The 23,654-nt window shown below is 40.6% G+C and overlaps 1 protein-coding gene across 1 annotated transcript; it reads left to right on the plus strand.

Moving 5' to 3' along the window:
- Window positions 1–7,724: 7,724 nt before the first annotated feature.
- LOC128623529 (calcium-activated potassium channel subunit beta-4-like) lies at window positions 7,725–8,222 on the plus strand. The gene has a single exon (XM_053650629.1). It carries the CDS (start codon window positions 7,725–7,727, stop codon window positions 8,103–8,105), a length of 381 nt encoding a protein of 126 aa, XP_053506604.1. The 3' UTR covers window positions 8,106–8,222.
- The last annotated feature ends 15,432 nt before the right edge of the window (window positions 8,223–23,654 follow it).

Below are 23,654 nucleotides of genomic sequence, written 5' to 3' on the forward strand. Positions count from 1 at the left end.
GTAATGGACTGGCACCCTGAAATGTTATTTGTTCCCGTAGTTTTTTAGGAATTTCGAGTTGTTGCCTGATATGTACACAAAAAATTCAATTTAAAGTAATCTCTAAATACCTTGTGGATGTGCATTTAAAAAAAAAAAAATTGTTGGTGATATGGCTTCATAACCGACTTCACTACACTTTCTGTCTTGTACAAAGCATTTACAGCAACTGCAACCATCCGTTAACATCCCAAAGAGAGCTTGAACCATGATTTTGTTACAGTTCTCATATTAAGGCAATATTAATAGTCATCGATGAGTTGAAGGTTAAAAAGTTAATCTGTTCAAAATGTGTTACTCAACATCTGCCATCCGTCTGCTCTCAAAGTCATTGGCCTCAAGTGTTCTGTGATGTGTATGATATTCTGTAGCACTTCCTTGTGTGTCCTTATTTTTGTGAAATGCGTCATTTAATGTAGCCCAGCAATGGACTGGCTTCCCATTCAGGGTGTATTCTTGCCTCGTGCCCAGAGTTCCTGGGATTGGCTCCGGATCCACCGCCACTCTTACAATGCTAAAGTGGCTACTGAAGATGAACTAATGAATGAATGATGAATAGGTTCATGAATTAATCAATTAATAAGTAAATGCAATTTTATAGCAAGTCAAACTGTGTGCAGCACTGTCTTACCATTGTCCACTAGGGGGAGTCTTAACACTAAGAAATATTATACAGCAACAGGTTTTAGTATGACTTCAGGTACTATAGACTGGAAGACATTTTCATTCACAAATTATATCAACAAATAGAAATTTATACAACTCCTGAATGCCCACAGATATGTTGGTAAAATGCAAATGACTATGGGCAGAAACCCAAGGTTTCACCACAAGGTCACTATGGAGTCATCTGGCCACCAACACACCAGAACATTTAGTTCTCCCACACTTCTGGACTGATCAATAGCAAAAGGCAGTCTTTAGAGAGTGGTCAGTCCATCTCAACTGGTCCAATCATTGTAAAAATGGTTGCTTGACCGTTTTTAATTTTGTGATTAATTGAGTGAATACCTCTATGTACTGGCATTGCAAACATTGTTTGTTTGTTTGTTTGTTTTTAAACTTGGTTTAACCATGACAGCTATCTTTGTGTCATGGCACACAACAAACTTTGGTTACACAGCTGTTTACATAAACGTCAATATCTCTGATCAGGGTGGGCCTAGCTCCCTGGAACAAAAACTGATCTCTAGGGCACGTTACAGGGTATGTGTGCATATATAAACATTTTGCACATTTTTGTTCCTTAGACTTAGAACTTAAGTCCAAATATAATGCTCAACATTGCTCACAGTTCCACTTCTTCAGTCTGATTTTTTTTAAGGGATACCTAGGTAAGTATAGTGTACATGCAGAGCAGCTCAGCTTTGAAACTTATCTTTTTTTTTTTTAATGGAGGCAAGAAAGTGCAATTAAAAAAGTAATAATAACAAATTTACAGCATTCTGTTTGAGATTCCACTGGTTACAGAGCTAGGGCTGGGGCTAGTAGAAATTTGGGAAAAAGCCTACTTTATTCATGAATTTTAGAAATGAACAGATTTAATATAAACATAACAAATAATAAAAATGAACAGTATTTTACAGTGATTTAAAGGACCGTGATCTGTCATGTTGGTACAGGTGTGCAGTTGGTATGTGTGAATAGATTTTATCCAAATATGGAAGTGCAGTGTTCAGTTGTGTGTTTTACAGATGAACAGTGTCATAAACAAAGCTGTGGAGTTATTTCTAGTGTAATTTCAATTTTAAATTTTCGGTGAAAATTTCCGGTTTGTATCTGGTCCCCCACCAGAGTCCTGAGATGTGCAGGACTCATCAACACTTACCAGAAACATTTAGTTGCAGTTATTGCTGCACAAGGGGGTCACATCAGATACTGAAAGTAAAGGTTTGTATACTTTTGCCACTCACAGATATGTAATATTGTGACCATTTTCCTCAATAAATAAAGGACCACGTATAATATTTTGTCTCATTTGCTTAATTGGCTTCTCTGTATCTAATTTTAGGACTTGTGTGAACATCTGATGTTGTTTTAGGTCATATTTATACAGAAATCTAGAAAAGTCTGAATGGGTTCACAAACTTTCAAGCACCACTGTATATTTATGGGGAAAAGATATATAAAGCCACTTGACCTGCTTGCCAATCCTCATACTTGCCAAGTACGAGTCATATATATGTAAATGTGAATTTAAAAATATATATTTATTTTTATGTCCAGTATATTATAGAAACTGGGTCAAGCACACAAATCTCCTAAAAAAATATTTTGTGTCACTTCTAGAAAATAAATAAATAAATACAGTCTACAAATTGCAGCAAAAAATGTCCACTACCCTGAGTGTCAAGTAGTGATTTACAGATGATTGCTTTCATAGAAGGCCAAGGCAAACCATAAAAAGAAAGATAATGTGGTCATAAAGTAAGTCCAGAAGAAATATCGATACACTTAACCCCCTGCTCAGGAGCTGTCTGGGTTATGATAAGAGTAATCTGTCCTATGTGACTGTTTTTAAGGCAAAATTCATAGCAGACTGATCTTTGTTTAACTACACATCAGTGACACGATGAGAGCTTCAGGCTTTTATCTTTTTGTGAATGTCACAGGTACCAAAGCTTGTGCTTTTCCTATTTTTCGACTGTTCATTTTGAACACTGTTGCTTCAAAAGATTAAGCTGGGTTGAAATAGAGGTGCTGTGACGAGTTTTATTCAGATAATAAAGCCGATTGGATTTTTCTTTAATTCGAAAGAATATTCTTTTCTTACTAGAATTTTAATACATGATATAGTGTCCATGGCCAGGCAAAGGGGCTTGATTTCCACTAGGTTTTTTCATTATAAAGAATCTATTCAGCAATAGTTGTGCTAGGGATATCTATTTACATTTAATACTTTTTTTTGCAAATGTGGTTATAAAAAATGGCAGAAAACTGACTAGTTCAGGCTTAAGGCCTTGCTCAATGCCCCACAAGCATTTAACAGTCCTGGAATTTGGACTCATAACCATCAACCCACTTGCTCATTACCGCTACCTGCTTTTACCCTAGCCTCCAATTAAAAACAACCCTGAATATCTGAATTATCTGCCTTAAATCAGGCTGTGTAGATCATTGTCAGTCCTTCTTTAAGGCAGGGTGTGCAAAGGAGTCCCAAAGAATGCTTAGATGTCCTGAGGCCTGTGCTGTAAACTTACTTCCCAGAATAAACTTGCCGAACATCTTAGCACTGTCCATAACTGAAGTTAAACACTAGGCATTAATGAAGTTAAGTTGCTTTCAGGTTGTTGGCATGACGTGAAGCATAACAAAGGAAATTGTAATAGTAATTACTCTCAGTGAACTCAATGCAGGCTTCCATGTTCTTGTTATTTGTTGAAAGGCCTCATAAATAAGAAACCAAACAGTGATGTCATAATGGCCATAACAGGCCTGAATAATTAATCTGATAGCAAATTTGCAGTTTCTGTTTACACAATCTTAAGAAGCAGCGCTTCATTATTTGCCACATGGCTTTAAAGGCAAATGGAAATTGCAAGCTCAACTTGGGGGAAAAAACCCCAGAGTAAAGCAAAATTAATTATTTGGATTAGTTAGATGAATTCAGCACAGCTAATCGGATCTCCTTCTGTGCAGTTCTGTCCATTTAGAGGCACACTTTGATGAGTAGGGGAAGTAAAGACAAAAGCAGAATAAGGACAAGAATAAGCATCAACCATATCGCCTAACTAACATCAGTCTAAAATTATTAATTAAGTAAAAAATGTGTTAACGCATAAGGTTGTAATTATCAGCCTTACATAATTGCTCCCTCAAGTCTGGGGATTTTAATGCAGGAAACAGGATGATTTGTATCAGTAAAACTTCTTGCACTGAATCCAAGCCATCAGTGAAATTGAAGTTGATACTGCTGCAGCCAAGCAAATCCATTTGTTTAATGTACTGAGTTGATGAACGGGATTTTTATATTCACTGTGATGTTATTACACTACGTGTGCTGTCACAAACACATCTAACCCTATCGTTCCAATTTGGATGACATTGAAATCCAACTGTAGCTGACAGAGCAAGCAATGCTCTTAAGGTGAAAAAGAAAAAAAAAATCTGATTAAAGTTTTTGTTGTTCTTTCTGAACATGGTCCTTCAATCATGCTGTTTCTTTTTTCTTTCTTTCAAGGTTATTTTCATTTTAACAAGAGGGCTAGAGCTTTCTAGGGGGATGCCAGGCTAGCAGCCTCCATCATGAGGAGAGGTTGTTCAGAGTGATTACCTCATTCCTCTTTATGCGATCTGGAGTCCTGGTGTAAGAGACGAAGACGTCTTAATCAGCAGGGATGACGTTTTCACATTTAGACTGACAAGTTATGTTATTGAGGTTAATTTGGAAAGGAACGCAGTTTAATGCATTTAAATGTTGTACGTGAAATCACAGACAAATCCATGAACGTGCAGGCGGTTTATTATAGAAAAAGGTCAGACAAGTTGTAGGATGGGATATTGCAGTGTGGTTTGTGTGGGCTTTGTCTCATGAGGAGCCAATGCAAGATTGCCAAGCAATATGTGTCAAGTGCCAGGAGCAAGTGTTAGCAACAACAAAAGTAAACCAACATAAGGAGATATTCCCTAAAGATCATCACCTTTACCACTTACTGATCACCTTTTATCTTGTTTAACTTAAAGCAGTAGGCTGTTTCTCAGTCTTAATCTCGTGATGCTCTACACATTTTTGTATTTCCCCTGGTTCTCTTTAACTCACAGCCAAACTAAAATTATTTAGAGGTGAATTGAGTGTGCATATATGAAACATACACCAATCAGCCATAACATTGAAACCACCTGCCTAATATTGTGTAGGTCCCCCTTGTGCCACTAAAACAGCTCTGACCCATCAAGGCATGGACTCCACAAGACCTCTGAAGGTGTGCTGTGATATCTAGCACCAAAATGTTAGATGCAGATCCTTTAAGTCTTGTAAGTTGCGAGGTGGGGCCTCCATGGATTGGACTTGTTTGTGCAGCACATCCCACAGATGCTCGATCGGATTAAGATCTGGGGAATTTGGATACCAAGTCAACACCTTGAGCCCTTTGTCATGTTCCTCAAACCATTCCTGAATAATTTTTGCAGTGTGGCACGATGCATTATCCTGCTGAAAGAGGCCACTGCCAATACTGTTGCCATGAAGGGGTGTACTTGGTCTGCAACAATGTTTAGATAGGTGGTATGTGTCAAGGTAACATCCACCTGAATGCCAGGACCCAAGGTTTCCCAGCAGAATATTGTCCAGAGCATCACACCCTGCCTCTGCCTGCTTGCCTTCTTCCGATCATCCTGTGCCATCTCTTCCCAAGGTAAGTGACGTACACGCACCCAGCCGTCCACATGATGTAAAAGAAAACGTGATTCATCAGACCGGGCCACCTTCTTCCATTGCCCCATGGTCCAGTTCTAATGCACATGTGCCCATTGTAGGAGCTTTCAGCAGTGGACATTGGTCAGCATGGGCACTCAGCTCTTCTGTGGGATCGGACCAGATGGGCTAGCCTTCACTCCCCACATGCATCAGTGAGCCTTGGGCACCCATGACCCTGTCACCGGTTCACCGGTTGTCCTTCCTTGGACCACTTTTGGTGGGTACTAACCACTGCATACCGGGAATACCTCACAAGACCTGCCGTTTTGGAGATGCTCTGACCCAGTGACCCAGCCATCACAATCTGACCCTTGTCAAAGTCACTCAGATCCTTACGTTTGCCCATTTTTCCTTCTTCCAACACATCAACTTTGAGAACTGACTGTTCACTTGCTGCCTAATAAATCCCACCCCTTGACGCTTGCCATTGTAACGAGATAATCAATGTTATTCACGTCACCTGTCAGTGGGTTTAATGTTCTGACTTATTGATGCATAAAACTGGTCTGAGCATAGATGTCCTCATAACAAACACATGAGTTCTTAAACACAATTATGTACACTTAAAGCACTATTGTGGTTTGTGACAGAACATAGAGCATTACATGTACAGATTTATGATTTGCTGTAGGCTACGGGTTTCATGTCGAGGCTTGAAGGTAATGGATTATTTATCAATTTATAAATTATAGATATAGATAAATTATAAATATAGATAAATTCTCTCGGAGTGGGTAGCATCTTCATCTCACAGCTCCATAGCTCCACATCTCACAGCTCCACAGTTCTATGATTTCCATCCACCTCCCATAATCATGCCAGTAGGTGGATTGACTAAGATAAATTGCCCCTGAGTGAGAGAGAGAGAGAGAGAGAGAGAGAGAGAGAGAGAGAGAGAGAGAGAGAGAGTGTGTGTTTGTGTGTGGTGCCCTGCGATTGACTGGTTTCACACCCAGTGTATATTCCGGCCTCACATCCAGTTCCTGAGAGAGGATCTGGACCCACCACAACCCAGACTAAGATAAACCTGTAACTGGAAATGAGTGAGTGAGCGAGTGAGCATACTCTCTGTTAGCTTAAAGTTAGTCACGACAACACATCATAAAAGCTTGAGCATCTGAGCTTTTCAAGTGTTTCTCTAATGAATTAATGTTAGAGCTCTCCAGCATTTTCTCTGAGGAGATAATGGCCTATGAGCCAGAGTGCTACAAGTGATACTCTGAGGAGACGGTGCTCTACGGGGAGTTCCCTGACGAGACAGAACTTTACGCATTATAATCTAAGGAAATTGAGCTCTACAGGTGCTTCTATGAGGTTATGAGCTGTACTGATGCTTCTCTGAGGAGATATGGCTCTATGGATGCTTGTTTCAGGAGAGAGTGCTCTACCGGAGCTTCTCTATGGAGACTGAGCTCTACAGGAGCTTCTCTATGGGGACCGAGCTCTACAGGAGCTTCTCTATGGAGACAGAGCTCTACAGGAGCTTCTCTATGGAGACAGAGCTCTACAGGAGCTTCTCTATGGAGACACAGGTCTACAGGATCTTCTCTATGGAGACACAGCTCTACAGGAGCTTCTCTATGGAGACCGAGCTCTACAGGAGCTTCTCTATGAGACACAGCTCTACAGGAGCTTCTCTATGGAGACAGAGCTCTACAGGAGCTTCTCTGTGGAGACACAGCTGTACAGGAGCTTCTCTATGGAGACCGAGCTCTACAGGAGCTTCTCTATGAGACACAGCTCTACAGGAGCTTCTCTATGGAGACAGAGCTCTACAGGAGCTTCTCTGCGGGGACCGAGCTCTACAGGAGCTTCTCTGCAGAGATGAGGCTCTACATGTTCATCTCTGAGGACTCAGAGCTCTACAGGTGCTTCTCTAAGCAGACATCATAGCTCTATACGTGCTTTTTTCAAGGATGTGGAGCTCCCTAGATATTTTTGACTTTTGAATATCCCTATCCAAAGAGACGAGTCCATTAGCCACAGGAGGGTATCAAATGAAGCATGAAATTCCCGCATTTGCTTGCGCAAATCTCAGATCCATCACCCAAATCTGCCAGAATCCAAATCCAGATGTCATGAATCGATAACTGCACGCGTAAAAGGGAGGAGCAAACGGTCGGCTTTACCAAGTTGCGTCCACACACACACACACACACAGCAGGATGTGTGGTGGAAGCGAGCGCTCAGTTGAGAGTTAGAGCAGCACGTCGGGAAGTTGCCGAACCACACCGCTGTTTATGGACCTTTTCACCATCCGAGCCGAGCGATGGCTAAGATCCGGGTCTCGTATGAGTACTCGGAGGCGGAGGACCGCAGCATTCGGCTCGGCCTCTTCCTGATCGCTTGCGGCGTGCTGTCGCTCTTCATCCTGTGCTTGTGCTGGCTGAACCCGGCGCTGCAGAGTCTGCGCAGCCGCCCGGCCAACTGCACGGTGCTGAGCGTGCGCCGCCTGGACGAGCGCTTCGAGTGCGTGTTCACGTGCGGCGCGGACTGTCGCGGCACGTCGCTGTACCCCTGCCTGCAGATTTTCGTCAACAACTCGGCATCCGGCGCCGCCGCGCTGCTCCACTACGACGAACAGCAGCTGCTGCTCAACCCCAAGGTAATGCTGACATATCTAAAAGTTCAGACTGGCAGATTGTCATGATCCCAGCATGGATTAAATTCTAGCATCCACCTGATCCACAGGTTCTCAACCAGGTCCTGGAGAACCCTCTGTCCTGTCCTGTCCTGTCCTGCACATCTGTACTGCTCCAAGCACACCTGATTCAACTAATCACTGGACTGACTGTTAATTAACACCCCTTTCTGAGTTGAAGTGGGTCTGTTAGAGCAACAAAAGGTTCCGAAAGGTTCTCCAGGACCAGGATCAGAAGCCTGTGATCTGATCCATCTGAAATCATTAAAAAAAAAAAAAAAAAAAAGAATTTAATAGTAGTGTACAGACTTCTAAACCTGGTCCTGCACATTTGAGTGTTTTCCCTGCTTGAAACAAACAAACAAAAAAAACGAGCTAACTAACACCCCGTTCTAAGTTGATGTTAAGTGGGTGTGCTAGAACAGGATAAACGCTAAAACATGCAGAACGTGGGGTTCTCCAGGACCAGGGTTGAGAACCTGTGATCTGATCCATGGATCTAAAAAAGCATTTCACAGTAGTATACAGATTTGACTGTTTTTTCTTTCTACTAATCTATCTAACTAAACTAACTAATCAGCCGTAGGTGAGTAGAAGTGATGGAAACACTAAAGCTGGGTTGAGGACCTGTGCTCTATACAGGGTGTCCAAAAATTTAGGACCCAATGAGGGTAAAACTACATATAATATTGTATTAATTATTTACAGCATATGCTCTTTGTTCACGCTTACCTTACATTCTATGCGTTTTCTTAGCCACTGTATAAATGTTTTTGCAGATTTTGCTCAACATATTCCCATTGGTTCCTGACTTTTTGGACATCTAAATTCATTCAGATATCTTCATTAACTACGTTATCCTGGTCAGAGTTGTGGTGGGTGTGATAGGCTCCAGTCCATCAGAGCACACAGACACACATGCACACACGCATTCACACCTAAGAGCAACATTAAGCATAGCTAATCCAACTACCAGCATGTATTTGGGATGTAAAAGGAACTTGGAGGTAACCCACACGGACAGGAGAACATGTGAAACTCCACACATATGAGGTCAGGATCGAACTGGTGACCTCTGAGACTGCAACACTACTCACTGCACAGACAATACATTAAATGAAAGCTTTAAATAAGCACTACAGGTGTTGGCATGTTCATCCAACCCTATAGGAGATGACCAGTAGTTTGTGGACAGTTGACCATCACACTCATATGTACTCGTTGAACATAATTTTAAAGATTTAGTCCCACTTTGCTGATATATTAACCTCCACTCTTCTGGGAAGGTTTTCTAGTAGATTTTGGGGCATGGCTTTGGGGATTTGTGATCATTCAGCTACAAGAGTATTAGTGAGTTCAGGCACTGATGTTGGGTGAGGAGGTCTGGTGTGCAGTGCAGTCAGTGAAGGGAAATTGTAATGTTACAGCATACAAAGACGTCATATGTAATTGTGTGCTTCAGACTTTGTGGTAACAGTTTGGGGAAGAACTACATATGGATGTGATGGTCAGGTGTCTACATACTTTTGGCCATGTAGTGTAATTCAGCGTGAATTAATTCCATACTTAGAATTTTAACTGACTTGTCTTGCTATAGCCTGAGGTACTTTTCTTCAGTGTAGAACTGCGTTATAACCTAATCTAATCTAATCTTTATCACAAACAGTTATACTGCCGTTTATTGCATTATCTATAAGTAATACAATGATGTGATGATGTGCTTTATGTAACTGTGGACTGTCCTCTACGCATGATCGAATGGAAATCACACAGTCCTGTTAGAGTTCTGGCCGTGTCCTAGGGACACTTAAGTGAATGTAGATGGAGCCGTTCAGCCAGCACTTACATCCAGCTGAAAACATTAATCAAATTATTGATTAAATGTAATTTACTGGAGCCAAGGGGAATTTCTCCTAAGTAATTGAACACTATTAATGCAGGACTTGTCTTGACCACATTTAATTGGTGTTTTAGGGTATCACATCAGGCTGTAATGTCATGAGGAAACACTGAATAATAAGTAAACTTTATGAAATGAAAAATTCTAACTGCAATGCACTTAGGCGAAACACCCTAAAGTGCAGCTCATTTAATTAGACACAAGTAGTACAAGTGCACTAGATAATGCGAATTATGTAACTGTAAGTTTATGATTATTTAAAAAGTGTGTTTATCAGTACACCTATACTGTATAAACTGTTATTACTTTACTTGGAATGATCCCAATTATTATCCTTATTCATTAAATATTCTTAGCCTTGAATGCTCAAGCATCAGATGAATCATATTTCGTTTCTGCAGACGTCTAAATACAATAACTATTTAAACTCTGAAGGTTAAATCAGAGTCAGAGTTTGATTCACATTTTAAAAATTCATTTAGGTCACTGTCTTTGAGCATGGATTAAAGGATCAGATGGGATTTTTAAAGCCATTCCTCACATGTACGAGTGGATAATCCTGGGAATACATGCTGATGAACCGAAGTTAATACTGTACATCTTAGCGAATCTCATCTCACTAACTGGCTCTAGTGAAAGGGAGATTTTATTAAAAAAAATAATAATAGTGATCGTTATGTGAGAATGTGAAGCAAGTTCAGTTTTTGCTGAGGTGAGATTAGTTTTTTTTTTTTAAGTGTGACTTGATCGTGTCAAGGAAATATACTATGTGCACAATTTTAATATTACTTGAACTTTCACACTGCCTCTTCCCTCTTCTCTCGTCATGCCACATGCACATGTTAGTGCCATGGTAACGCTGTAACACTTTTGCTTTAGCTTCACTAAGCCTCACCTGGTTCCCATGGCAACATTGCAGGGAACTCCTTAGTATTTGTATAGAGGCTGCACCATAGACTGTGAAAATATGCTTTTTGAAAAAAAAAAAAAAAAGTTTTTTTTTTTTTTTTTTTAAAATAATTGTATTATATGATACTAGTATGCTTTGGTGGTATGGTGGTGCATAGTTTTTCCATAAATTGCTATATTAATTCAAGACAGTTTTTTTTTTAAACTAGGTTAAACTTAACCACCCTTTTCTCATAATGATCTCACTCTCATAATAGTTTAAGCTTAAAACTTCTAAACCGTCTAAAACTTTACTTCTAAATTGTGTGTAGTTTATTCACTTCTGAATAATGAACCAGGATTCTTCATGCCAAGACTAGTGAACTAGAAATCAGTCCCACCTTCTGTCTTCTTGATTGAAAATAGCTTGAAAACAAAGTGGGGTTTTTTCTTCGTTTCAGTAACCTACTGCTTTACATAATAATGCAAAAGGAACAAAGGCAGTTTTAGAAGAAGCAATTCTTTTTAGTTTAGTGAACTGATTAGGCTTATGTCCAGTTCTTTATGACATGTAACTATCCAACACTTTCATCTAACCATGAATTTCACTGTGGGAGGAAACAAAAGGCAGACTGACTATGTGTACTTTTTTTACAGACTATGTTTGCTAAAGTAATGTTATAGGGAGAAAAACAACGATTTTGTGTAATTTTTTGACCTTTTTGCCAGAATTCAGCCACAAGACCTCTCGTGAGTTTTTGGAAAGCTGCCCATACATATTAAAGTAGGATTAAAAGTAGAACGATTTTTCTTCAGAATTATGGAGGTTGAAGTAAAATTGTAGTTAGTGGATAAAGAGTAACTCAGTAAAGCCTATAATATTTCAAGTCAGACCTTTTGGTTTACAGTAGGCGTGAGTTTTTCAGACCCATTTTTCCATGTCATCGCATCATAATCTTAGGCATATAAAAAGGGTTGCATCTTTAAGGCAGTGGTGGCTTGGCGGTTAAGGCTCTGGATTACTGGCCGGAAGGTTGGAGGTTCAAGCCCCAGCACTGCCAAGCTGCCACTATTGGGCCCTTGAGCAAGGCCCTTAACCGTCTCTGCTCCAGGTGCTGACCCTGCGCTCTGACCCCAACTTCCTGACATGCTGTGGTATGCAAAGAAAATAACTGTGCTGCAATGTAAATGTGACCAATAAAGACTCATTATCATTATTAACTGTTTGGCTGGCTTTCGGAGACTGGTTATATGAGCCAGTTGTGGTGCTTGGGCCCTTTCATCACTTTGTCTCAGGATGTCATTTCCATGTGAGTGGGTTTTTCTCTCCTCTGATCCCTCATCTCTCTGCATATATAGCCTACCTGACCCCCAGCATCATATTATGGCCTCCCTGACCCCCAGCATCATGGTACGGCCTCCCTGACCCTCAGCATCATAGTACGGCCTCCCTGACCCCCAGCATCATGGTACGGCTTGTGACCAGATTAATTTCCAAATCCCTGAAAATTACTTACACTTTTAAGTAACAGCACCTGCCTGTACTGTGTGAAAGACATGCTGTATGTCTGTACTTGTATTTAGTTTTAACCAGTTTGGCAACATGAACCAATCAAACACAATCATCTTTTATAATGGCAGTAGTACTAGTACTATTTATAGGAGTAACTTTACTAAGGTTAGTGTACTGAAGAGATCCTATAAGGACCGGCTGTTCATGCTTGGGGAGGAACAGCACAAAACTTGATTTGGCCATCAAATGAACTTGCAATATGTCTGACAGTAATGTTTGTTTTAGGTTAAAAGCTTCATCTCATCAAGCAAAGTGTGCCGGGGTACAACTACTACATTCTGTCTGTGTGAGGCAAGGCACAAACTGTGGTTTAAAAGCTGCTGTGAAATGGTGGAAATGGCTAACCATACAGAGTTTTCTAAAGAGGAAATGCAGCTTCAGAAAAGAAATGATAAATGTGTTAATAAATTAAGTTCTTATTGAATAAAGCCTCTCTTACACTTACCAAGTAAATGGTGTAGAGTCCATTAATATGGCCATTAGAGTCCAAATTGATTTTACTCTGATGAAAATACAGAATTAGCTACTTCATAATAAGTGAGGACGGCATGGTGGCACAGCGGGTAGCGTTCCTGCCTCACAGTTCACAGCTTAATCCTGTGCTCGGGTTACTGTCTGGGCTTGTTCTCCCATGACTGTGTGTTTCCCATACTCACTCCGGTGGCTGTTAAATTGTGTGATAGATTGTGTGGAAGTGTGTGAATTGTGCCCTGTGATGGACAACGGACTAACCAGGGTGTATTCCCTTCTCATGCTCAATGTTCCTGGGATATGCACCGGATCCACTGCGACTCTGATTAGGATGAGAAGATGAATGAAGATGAATAAATAATAAGTGTGTAGTTACACAGTAGGCCTACATGTGAGTTTATGAAGGATCATTATTCTAAGCTCATTTGCATACATAAGCTCACAGTCGCCCACGATTGCTTAGTGCTACACCAATCAACAAGGGAAAGAGTAACATCATTCCTCCCACCAGAGAGCATGACCAATTATCTTTTCGTGGACTCCCAGGCATGGAGACCACAAAAAAAAAATGCATGAAATCTTTTCTATTGTAGGAACTATTTTTAGTTCATTGAAACATATTTTCACAAGAAACATATTGTGATGGTTATTCACAAGCTATAATTGGATTTTTACAGTAGTTTACATCTTTGCCACTGAGGTGAGTGGGTGGGTAATTCAAGGTCTCAATCATCATTATCTACTTCTCCCAGTAGTGCTGTTGCATCTGATCCACTTCTACCAGCAGCACACACTTTAGTTAGAGTCAATCCTCTTTATGCTTAGAAGCATGTAAGGCATCCACAAGAGACCCCCACTACCCTTGGTCTGCAGCTTTCCTGGTCAGGTTCACCATGTCAAGTTGCACTCTCTCATCTCCACGTTTCTCTCGGGAGGCCATGCTTTCTCCTGCCGTATGGAGACTATCAAAGAGTTGTGTTTGGTGGTACATCAGATGGCAGCCTGATTATTATTAATAATGATTATGATTATTATTATGTCCCAGCTATCTCCACCTTTTCCTCCTAATGATCTGTGTCAAAGATGTTGTTCCAGTCTTTTTCTGCTTATCTTGTTTGGCCAAAATATCTCCAAGAGTCTTCTGAGACACGTGTTTTAGAATGTCTCCAACTTTGTTGCTGTCAACTTCCAACATTCAGTGCCATAGAGGCAGGACACTCGAAATGTTACTCTTGAAGTTGCCTTTAAAGTTGGAGGCTAATGTTCTTGGATTTCCAGATGGTTCATAACATACCGAAGGTTTGGCTGATGTTAATGGCTGTATCCGAATATCCTTACTACCCTACTATACCGTAGGTGAAAAGCAGTACTCCAAAAGAATCGCATGTCTGAATTACCAGTATTCATAAAATAGTAAGCGAGAAATACCAGGATGACCTACTGCTTTTCCCAAGATTCTGCAGTATGGAATCAGTGAAATGACCTACTGCTTTTCCCAAGATTCTGCAGTATGGAAGCAGAGGATACTGCGTTATCGCATAAGAAAACGGGACTAACGCTGAAGTGTTGTCAGAATCACAAATGGTGGACGGCAGCGTGTCAGCTCTTTTGAAGTTGTAGATCACATGACAGTGCCAACATGGCTGATGTAGTACCTCCGGATTGTATTCATGCTACGTACTTATACTGATCAGTACATACTGTGTCAAGGTCCGAGCAGTAGGTACTGAGTCGAATGCAGTAGGTACTGTCACAGTATGTGATTTCGAACGCAGCCAATGTCTCCTTCAGAGTCTCCATCTTTGGTCATCTTACTGCCGAGGTATGTAAATTCTTCTACATCTTCATTGTCCTTACCATTGATGATGTCTACTTTTCTATTCACACTCGTTGTCTTGGTTTTAATGTCAAGTTCAATCTTCTGGGATGTATTTGCAAGTTTTTAGGATTTACTCTGCATGCCTTAATGTCTGCTAGCGAGTAGTACCAGGTCCTCGGCAAACTCCAGATATCCTAAGACTGATGTTAAAGTCCATCTAATGTCCCTTTTCTGCGCACTAATGCATTACTTGGCCTCAGCTATTTAAATGTCACTGCTGTGCTGATGATCCACCAACCAAATAATATCTGCACAGTGGTGGTCGCTTTCCACTGATGCATGAGGTAGAGGGGGGCTGACAGAGTGTGTATAGCAAAAGATGAGCTACAGGGAGTAATTACAGACCTACACAGCACCTGTATGCCATTCTCATCCTACAGGTGAAACTATTGTGTATCACAATGTATTCACTTTTGTGGAACTGTACACCAGTGAGAGGCATGTTTCACATTATAATGGTTTCATGTATTGTATATACTGTTAGTTAATTCTCACTTAGAGAAAGTTGGAATGCAGGCAAACTGTAGCTTTAAGTTCTCTCCTCCTGTGATTCAGGATTCTGTTTTTTAGTGTTTTGTGTGTGATAGAGTGATTAAAAAACAAGAGCACACAAAACAGCTTCTAATTTTAAAGAAAGGATTGTTTCTACAAGGAACACAGGTTTTGCTTTTTATACACACCTGTCATGAGTCAGTGGGGTGGGGGGGGGGCTAACTGAACTCAAGGACTCAAGGCATTTCTTCCATCTGAGGTTGTTATGTAAAATATTGGTTGATGCAGATGATTTGTGGCACACTTAAGGATAGTGAGGATAATGATAGTAATGATGATCATGGTGAGAGACAGCGTCAAAGCAGTCAGTGAATATTATCAGCCCTTTTTCACTGGTGAATGATTGATTATGAGGGTGATAGAAATATATGTTCTTCTCTGCGTGTGCGTGCAAGTGTGTGTATGAACCCATCACAGGAGCAATGACCTTTCAGAATGTGAGGTAATGAGTGCTCAGGACTCTGTAAGCAGCAGAGGCTAATGACTTGATTAAACCACCTGTGGGATGTGACTGACATGACATTATTAAGGTACAGTGCAGTAATGACGGCCCAGCTCTATTAATACGTGGGCAGGTAGATCAGTACTTACAGTTCTTTGCTTGTGATTGGAAGGCTGTGATTTCAAAAACTGCTTTAACAAGATCCTAACGCTCATCTCATTTTAAGTGTTATTTGTCTTGTGCCATGTCCCAGCGTTGTTATATGGTAACTATTGTCCTACATTTATGGTCAGGGATTGCTTAAAATATACATTTCATCTCAATGTGACTGACTCTGGTTAAGTAACAGTTAAATAAAAAATAAAAAAACAACATTTGCTCAGTTGTAGGTTGCGTTATATCAAAGTGTCGGCCAAATAAATATGTGTAGATTAGTGTAGATTAGATGTAGTGTAGATTGTGTGATTTAACAATATTATCATCCCTACACGATATTACACTGCCACGATATCTTGTGATGTTTATTCACAAGATGTTACTGAGCTGTCTTGTTTTTAGCAAATTGCACAGGAGCCAATTGACATATTAATCTGGAATGATCAGGTGTTTTGAACTCTCCCATACTAACTGGTACTTCCTGGAAGCCCCGCCCCTTTCCCTTATCTCACATTCTCTCGAGCTACATGGGCTCCCTCGCTTTCTGTCATGATAAACTGAGAATGTTTTGAGTTCATTAATGTGAAATAAAATCTATCATTGTTCAAGTAAGCTTACACTGGACAAGTATATATTTAAAATCACTTTATTATATGTATTAGCAGGCGAGGTCACTGAAAATGGTGAAAAATGGTTGTTTTGGTTTTTCGGCCCGAAAAAAAAAAGGAGGAACATTTTGACCATTATGACCATAAAAGATTAAATCGGTCGAGAACAAAGTGTCAAATCTAACACTTTACTAAATAATGTTAATGCTGGTGAGAATTAGAAGACGATTACATATGCTGTCCCCTTACCAGCCCCTAGCCCCCCCCCCCCCCCACCATCAACAGTGAAAATGTCACCCATTTGGATGTTAAACAACTGATTTCAAAAAAGATTATATCAAAATGTGATTTTTTTTTTCTAACTGTTTACTATGCATTCCTGCAAAATTACTTAAAAATCGGCCATCCAGCTGAGTTTTCACGATTGCCACAGTTCTTGACTGCACGTCTAGTAATATTATTGTTATTGTTAATATTGGAAAAGGACAAGAGACTATGATTTCCATCAGCCACTGCACCTCACCTGTTCACACCACATGACTATCTGCACCTGAATCATGTTTGGGGTTAATGATCACTTGTATATAGCGATGTCACGAGAACCGATACTTCGGTACCAAGTCGGTACCAACATTCTTAAAACGTGAAAGTACTTGTTTTTCTTCAGTAGCGACCGTACAGTTGGTAATGTATGTACCGAAGTTGCAATTCTTCCGGAACTGAAGGGGGCAGCAAATACGCGCAAGTGTTTTAGTCGGTCCACAAGTGCCGAAGAAGAAGAAGAACGCCTACAACCACACGGGAAAAACTACAGAAGATTAGCTTAGCTTAACAAGTTTAGCTCCGCCCCGACTCGTTGAGAGGAAAAGAAAAGAAAGATAGCATCGGTTGCCGGTGTGCAGCCGACGCTATCGTTCATTTCAAACAAAGCGAGGAAACACCTGGAATTTGTTTGTTTGAGACAGCTGACATCGTGGCCGTGAAACCAGCTAATGTTATGCAACATGTAACATCAATGTTTGCGATAGCCAGTTATTTGTTAATGACGCTAACGCATTGCAATGTATAAACTACCTCCTAATGTAGTTTAACCCTAACCCTAACCCTAATTATTGAACTGTAAATGGTTTTAATAAATCTTTTTGGCCTGCTACCATATCAGTGAATTTAAACTAATGCTTGCATTCAGAGTATAAGGTGTGTGTGTGTGTGTGTGTGTGTGTGTGTGCGAGTGTGTGTGCATGTGTGGGTGCGCGCGCGTGTGTGTTTAGGAGTGCACCTTAGCACTTGTTATTAGTCATTGCAGACAGTGTTTGGTAATTAAAATATCCCTCTCTCTCTCTCTCTCTCTCTCTCTCTCTTTTTGCCAGTATCAGCCAGTGGAGGATGTCCTCCAGGAGTGTTTAATTTTATTAAAAAAAAAAAAAAATCTTTTTCTTTTTTTTTAAACCACACCGTGGTATTGACTTTGGTATCGAGTATCATGCACTTCTGGTGGTATCGGTACCGACTATTAGATTTTTGCTATCGTGACATCCCTACTTGTATACAAGTCACGTTTTTCACTGCACACATTGTCTTTCCTTTGTCTTATTTTGCCATTGTTTCCTGTTGCTGCGTTATGGTCATTGTTTTATGTTTGTTTCTTAGCCTTTGTGTTTTTAGTTCTATAGTTCATGTTTTGTGTTTTGTTTTGATTTTTATTAAACTGTATCTGCACTTGCATCCACCTTCATCTCCATTCCCTAACGGAATGAAAGACCCTCAAAATGGATGCAGAAGATTTTTTCTCCACCGAAGAGAAAATCTTGGAGTCCTTGAGGCTGGAAACAGAAGGGAGGGAATCTTGAATCAGAGCCACAGAAGCATGGCTGAAAGCCAACCTCCTGCCCCTACTGCGGATCTCGCTCAGCCGGTCAAGTCAATGGAGAATGTTGCTCAGCCTCCCTGCTCGACTGAGGACGCCACTCAGCTTCCATGTTCAGCTGAGGATGTTGCCCTGTCTCTTGGTTCGGCCGAGAACTCCGCTTTGACTCCCTTCTCCACCTTGGATGTCACTATGCCAGGCCACTCTACGGACGTCGCTCCTCCTTCCTGCTGCGCTGAGGACGTCGTTCTGCCTCTATGTTCTGCTGAAGACGTCACTCCGTTTTTCTGCTTCACGCCGCATGTCGCTCCCCCTTCTTGCTCCATGGAGGACATCGCTGCCCCCTCATGCTTCATGGAGTGCATCGTTCCCCCCTCTGGCCTCGCGGTGAACTTCGCTCCCCCCTCTGACCTCGTGGAGAGCGTCGCTACCCCCTCAAGCTCCATGGTTAACGTTGCTCCCCTCTCAGGCTCCGCCTTGAGCTTCATTCCCCCACTGGCTGCATGGTAGCCGTTGCTCCACGCCCAAGCCAGGCCGTGGATATCGTGTCATCTCTCTGCGGTATGGAAGTCACCGCCCCGCATCTGTACCCCAGAGAACACGTCAAGTGTCCTCTTTCTGGACCCGTGAGCGATGACACTCGATTGAACTTGGAAATGCTTAGGGACATCTGGTCTAGGTATTCAGGACCCCCGCCTAAACTTATTACGCGCTTCGGAAGCCGCGCTGTGGGGGGGGGTTGTGTTCTGTTATGTAAATAACAACATCTCACCTGATTACAGCACATGAATATCTGTACCTGATTCACGTTTGGGGTTAATGATCACTTGTATATAAGTCAAGTTTTGCACTGCACACATTGTCTTTCGTTTGTCTTACTTTGCCATTGTTTCCTGTTGCCACGTTATGGTCATGTTTTTTTTATGGTCATTGTTTTATGTTTGTTTCATAGACTTTGTGTTTTTGCCACTAGTTCTATAGTCATGTTTTGCGTTTTGTTTTGATTTGTACTAAATTGTATCTGCACTTGCAGCCGCCTTTGTCTCAATTCCCTAACAATTATTGCGTCTCCCCTACTCTCTTTGACCCTTAAATGATGGAAATACTCATTTTCCTGTCTAGTTTTAGGCAGTTGTGGATGATGAAATCATGTATTGTGATATTTTAAAATGGAAAATTGCGATAAGTGAAAACTCAGTATCACACAAGCAATAATGCAGCTCAAAACAAAGACTCAAACATTTATTCTCTGATCATTACTGCTTAAATAAGTGAACAGTATTCTTTATTTTTAGTGCAAATGTCTGCACAAAAGATTAAATGTCTGTATGACCTGAGCTATTTGACAGATGATCTCTTTGGCTTCTGTCACACCTTTCTGAATGTATCTATTTTTTACGGTTGCACCATCTTCATTCACAAGGCATCACATCCACCCAGCGAAAACACACATACACACACACACCTCTCTGTGTGTGTTTTTTGTGGCACTCCTCTCGTCTCTATGGTTACGAGGTCACGCAGAACTGGCATGCTTTAATTGAGTGTTGAAGTAGCATGCTGCTCAGGCCAGTCATGTTCTATTTTTACATAGGATGAGTCGTGCTTTGTGAGGATCCCTCTCTAACCCTGCCAGCAAACACAACTACACTATGCACACACTCCTCAGAACGTCTAAGCTAGCTCAGTGGGAGAGGGGCATCTCCATTTCTAGGCCTTTAATGTTACACAAGCTCTACAGCTCTCTGCATTTCTCTGAGTATAGTCAGGTCCAGGGTCAGGTACAGTGGAGGTCCAGTACATACTGTATCCACTGAGATCGTGTTCAAAATGCAATTGTCCTATCATGCCCCCTAACTATCACTGATTGACAATAGTAGATTGTCTGTGGATTTGGAGGGCGGTAGGCCTCTGAGGGGGGAAAGAAGGAGGCATGGCCAGACATACGTAACTCATGTTGTGTACCCATTATGCTGTTATAGCAAACAAAATACCCGAAGTTAGTTACAAGTGGGCTGTAACTGCTAGTCAATAGCATTGGCGTTTAGTTAGGAATGATTGCAAAACTGTAACTAAACCTCACAGGTTATTAACTGTTATAAAACTATTATAAAATGTCAAAAATGATATAAACTATGTGTGCAGGTGCTCTATTTTGAATAGCAGCTGCGATATTGAATATTGATTTTGGATTCTTGTATAGTGATGTTTTGCAAGCTAATACATTCACGGATTTATCTGTTTGGCAGCACGGACAAGGGAAGCTAAGATGAAAGCAGAGAAAGATACTATATTTTGTTGCTTTGCTCCAAAGTCAACAAAACTGTCATGAAATCAGTAAAGGAACTCTGAACTACAGTTCCCAACAGCCACTGCTTCATTGTCACATGACCACCTGCACCTGATTCATATTCCTGGTAATTAGCACTCTTGTATATAGTCACAGGTTGCAATGCACTCTTTGTCTCACGTTATCGTCTCACTATACCTTTATCTATGCTGCCATATTTTGTCTTTGCCACAGTGTTTTGCTTCCTAGTTGTAGAGTGTTTCGTAGGTTTGTTTCTTATTAAATGTTTAAGAATCTGCGCTTGCTTCCGTCTGTACTTTGAATTGTGACAAAAACAGGCTAAAATAGACATTTTTGAGAAGTCAATTCATTTTTGTCGGTTTTAAAGCTGCAGACACCATGTTTTCCAACAGACATTTAAATCATCCAAATAGTGTAGCCAAACTGCCTAGTACTTGCATGTATTTGGGAGGAAACCAGAGAACCCAGAGTAAACGGGTAAATGGGAAGAACATGCACAGAAACACACAGACAATAATCTAGGCTCAGTATCGGGCCGATGCTGTTCTGATTTATATTAATAATATAAAACAAATTAAAAATAATATAATCTTATTTGATAAACATGTCTTGACAAAATGTGATTAATTTTTCATAACTGGTGGTATAAAAGCGGTTGATGGTGGAGTCAGTAGCCTGGCCTTGCTCAGTGTGCAGGAGTTTCTGACTGGGATTAAGTACCAACATGAATGGGGTAATCACTGAGCTAGCATTTGGACTGAAAATCAGTCCAAATGAAACACTGCTGAACATAAACGCGTGTGTGTGCATGTGTGTGTGTGTGTGTGTGTGTGTGTGTGTGCGTGTGTGCGTGCGCAAGAACGACATAAAAAAGCCAGACTGATGCATGCAGGTGATCACCAGCCTGGACTGTTCTCTGGTCAGATGAAACACGAATGTAATTCTTTTGTCCTTAATAGTCAGTTCTATGTATGGAGGGAAATGAGTGAGGCTTTTAATCCAAAGAACACCATCTCAACTGTGAAGCATGGGAGTGGCCGCATTATGTTGTGGGGGGTTGCTGGAAAAGGGACTGGTGCATTTCATAGTAGATCATGCATCACGTGGAAGGAGGATTATCTCGAAATACTGAAGCAACACCTCAAAACATCAGATAGAAAGTTAAAAATTGGTCACAGCTGGGTCTTCCAGCAGGACAATGATGCTAAACATACCTCCAAAGTTGTAACAAAATGCTTAAAGACAAAACAAAGTATTTTTGCTCGCCTTCATATTGGGTGGTCTGATACAAAATGTCCTAGATGTGTAAACACATCTACATATAAATAACAGGAAATAAAAGCTGAAATTCTAAACTCTCTTCTCATATTCATCTTTTGATCTCAAACTCAAATGTCTTCAATCTACAGCAAAAGCAATTGAATTGGCCTTGCCGTTCCACTAGTTTCGGCACGTAGATGAAATGGTAAAGTACCATTAATCAACATCAGCTCATTAATGTAACTATAATTAATATGCACATTAATTATATATAAAAAAAGTCTTTCTAACCAGAATGATGAATGCTCAGGATTGTTTGTGCTTTTAATTAATTGTAAAACTATTAAGTACAGATAGCTGTTTCATTTATTAAAACATTCATCATGTCTTAATAAAAACGCATTTATCACAACAATCTTGACTTGGACTTTCACATTGGATATACGTCATAATTTACTGGCTTATGTTTTTCATAATATGTTCTTAGTGATGGTTTTGGGTATAGATTCATTACTTTTTCATGATGGCATTTGCAATCAGATGAGTGATGCACTGGCAGACTGCCACAGGATCAGTTAGATTAGCCAGCTAACACTAGCTAAAAAAAAACATGGGTTTCCAGACAATATTAATCGCAAGCGTGTCACAGTGGTTCAGTGGGTAACTTTTCTGCTTTGCAGTCTATGAGGAGTTTCTGAGCATGCTCTTCCTGTGGGTTTTCTCTTTTCTCTGTTTTCCTCCCAACATGCTGGAAGGAGAAGCGGCTGCATTTAATTGACCCTAAGTGGGAATGAGTGCATGTGTGTACAAAGTGATTGTTCATTCTATTAAGGTAACATCTTAAGTATAGTGAAGTCAAGTAGATCTTTATTGTCATCACAGCCACATAGAATGTGCACACAATGAGATGAAATAACATTTTTCCTGGACCCAAGGTTCAAAGATGCACATATGGCATACACAGTGCTCACAGAGCATAAATAAAGTACAATAGTAATAAGACGCATGCAAGAACGGGGTAATGGGAAACTGTGGGGTGAGTACACAGGGAGCAGTAAAGCATAAATACTCCAATCACAAAAACATTTAACACCGTCCATGGCTGCGACTTGAAAGGAATTGAAGAATAAAGTGGCAGTAATGGTTGTAAACCTGATAATAGATAGTATAATCTATTATCGGCCCTCATAAGAGCATGATACTCTATGATACTCACAGCCATAAAAATGATCATAGCCTTCTCATGATTTTTAACAATTATTTTTAGCATATGCTGATTGCCACTAAAACAAGTACTTGTTGACATTTTATTATATGGTATTTGGTACTATCATGAATTTTACCTCTCAATGTGCTAAATAAAGTTTTGTGTTTTGTTTTGTTTTGATCACCATCCATGTGCATTTTGTATTGATTCATGTCTTGTGTCCACTCCAGTGGCTCCAGTGACTCTCACTGGTGTCCTTCTATCTTCCTATTGTTATGATCATTCTCACCTTTTTTCAGTTCCTCCTTGATTGCTTGGTTAGGACAATATCTGTGATACAGATTTGTTATCAGATCTTGCTTATGTTGTATCACCCTGGGACCACACACTCACACTGAGGTGTAAGTGAAAATATGAACAGAGGAAAGCACCTAGACTGGCTTT

This window comes from Ictalurus furcatus, chromosome 19 (genome assembly GCF_023375685.1).
Source record: "Ictalurus furcatus strain D&B chromosome 19, Billie_1.0, whole genome shotgun sequence".
Taxonomy (NCBI): domain Eukaryota; kingdom Metazoa; phylum Chordata; class Actinopteri; order Siluriformes; family Ictaluridae; genus Ictalurus; species Ictalurus furcatus.

What these genes read in the sequence shown, in the direction of transcription:
- LOC128623529 (XM_053650629.1), top strand. Translation starts at nt 7,725, where the DNA reads ATGGCTAAGATCCGGGTCTCGTATGAGTACTCGGAGGCGGAGGACCGC.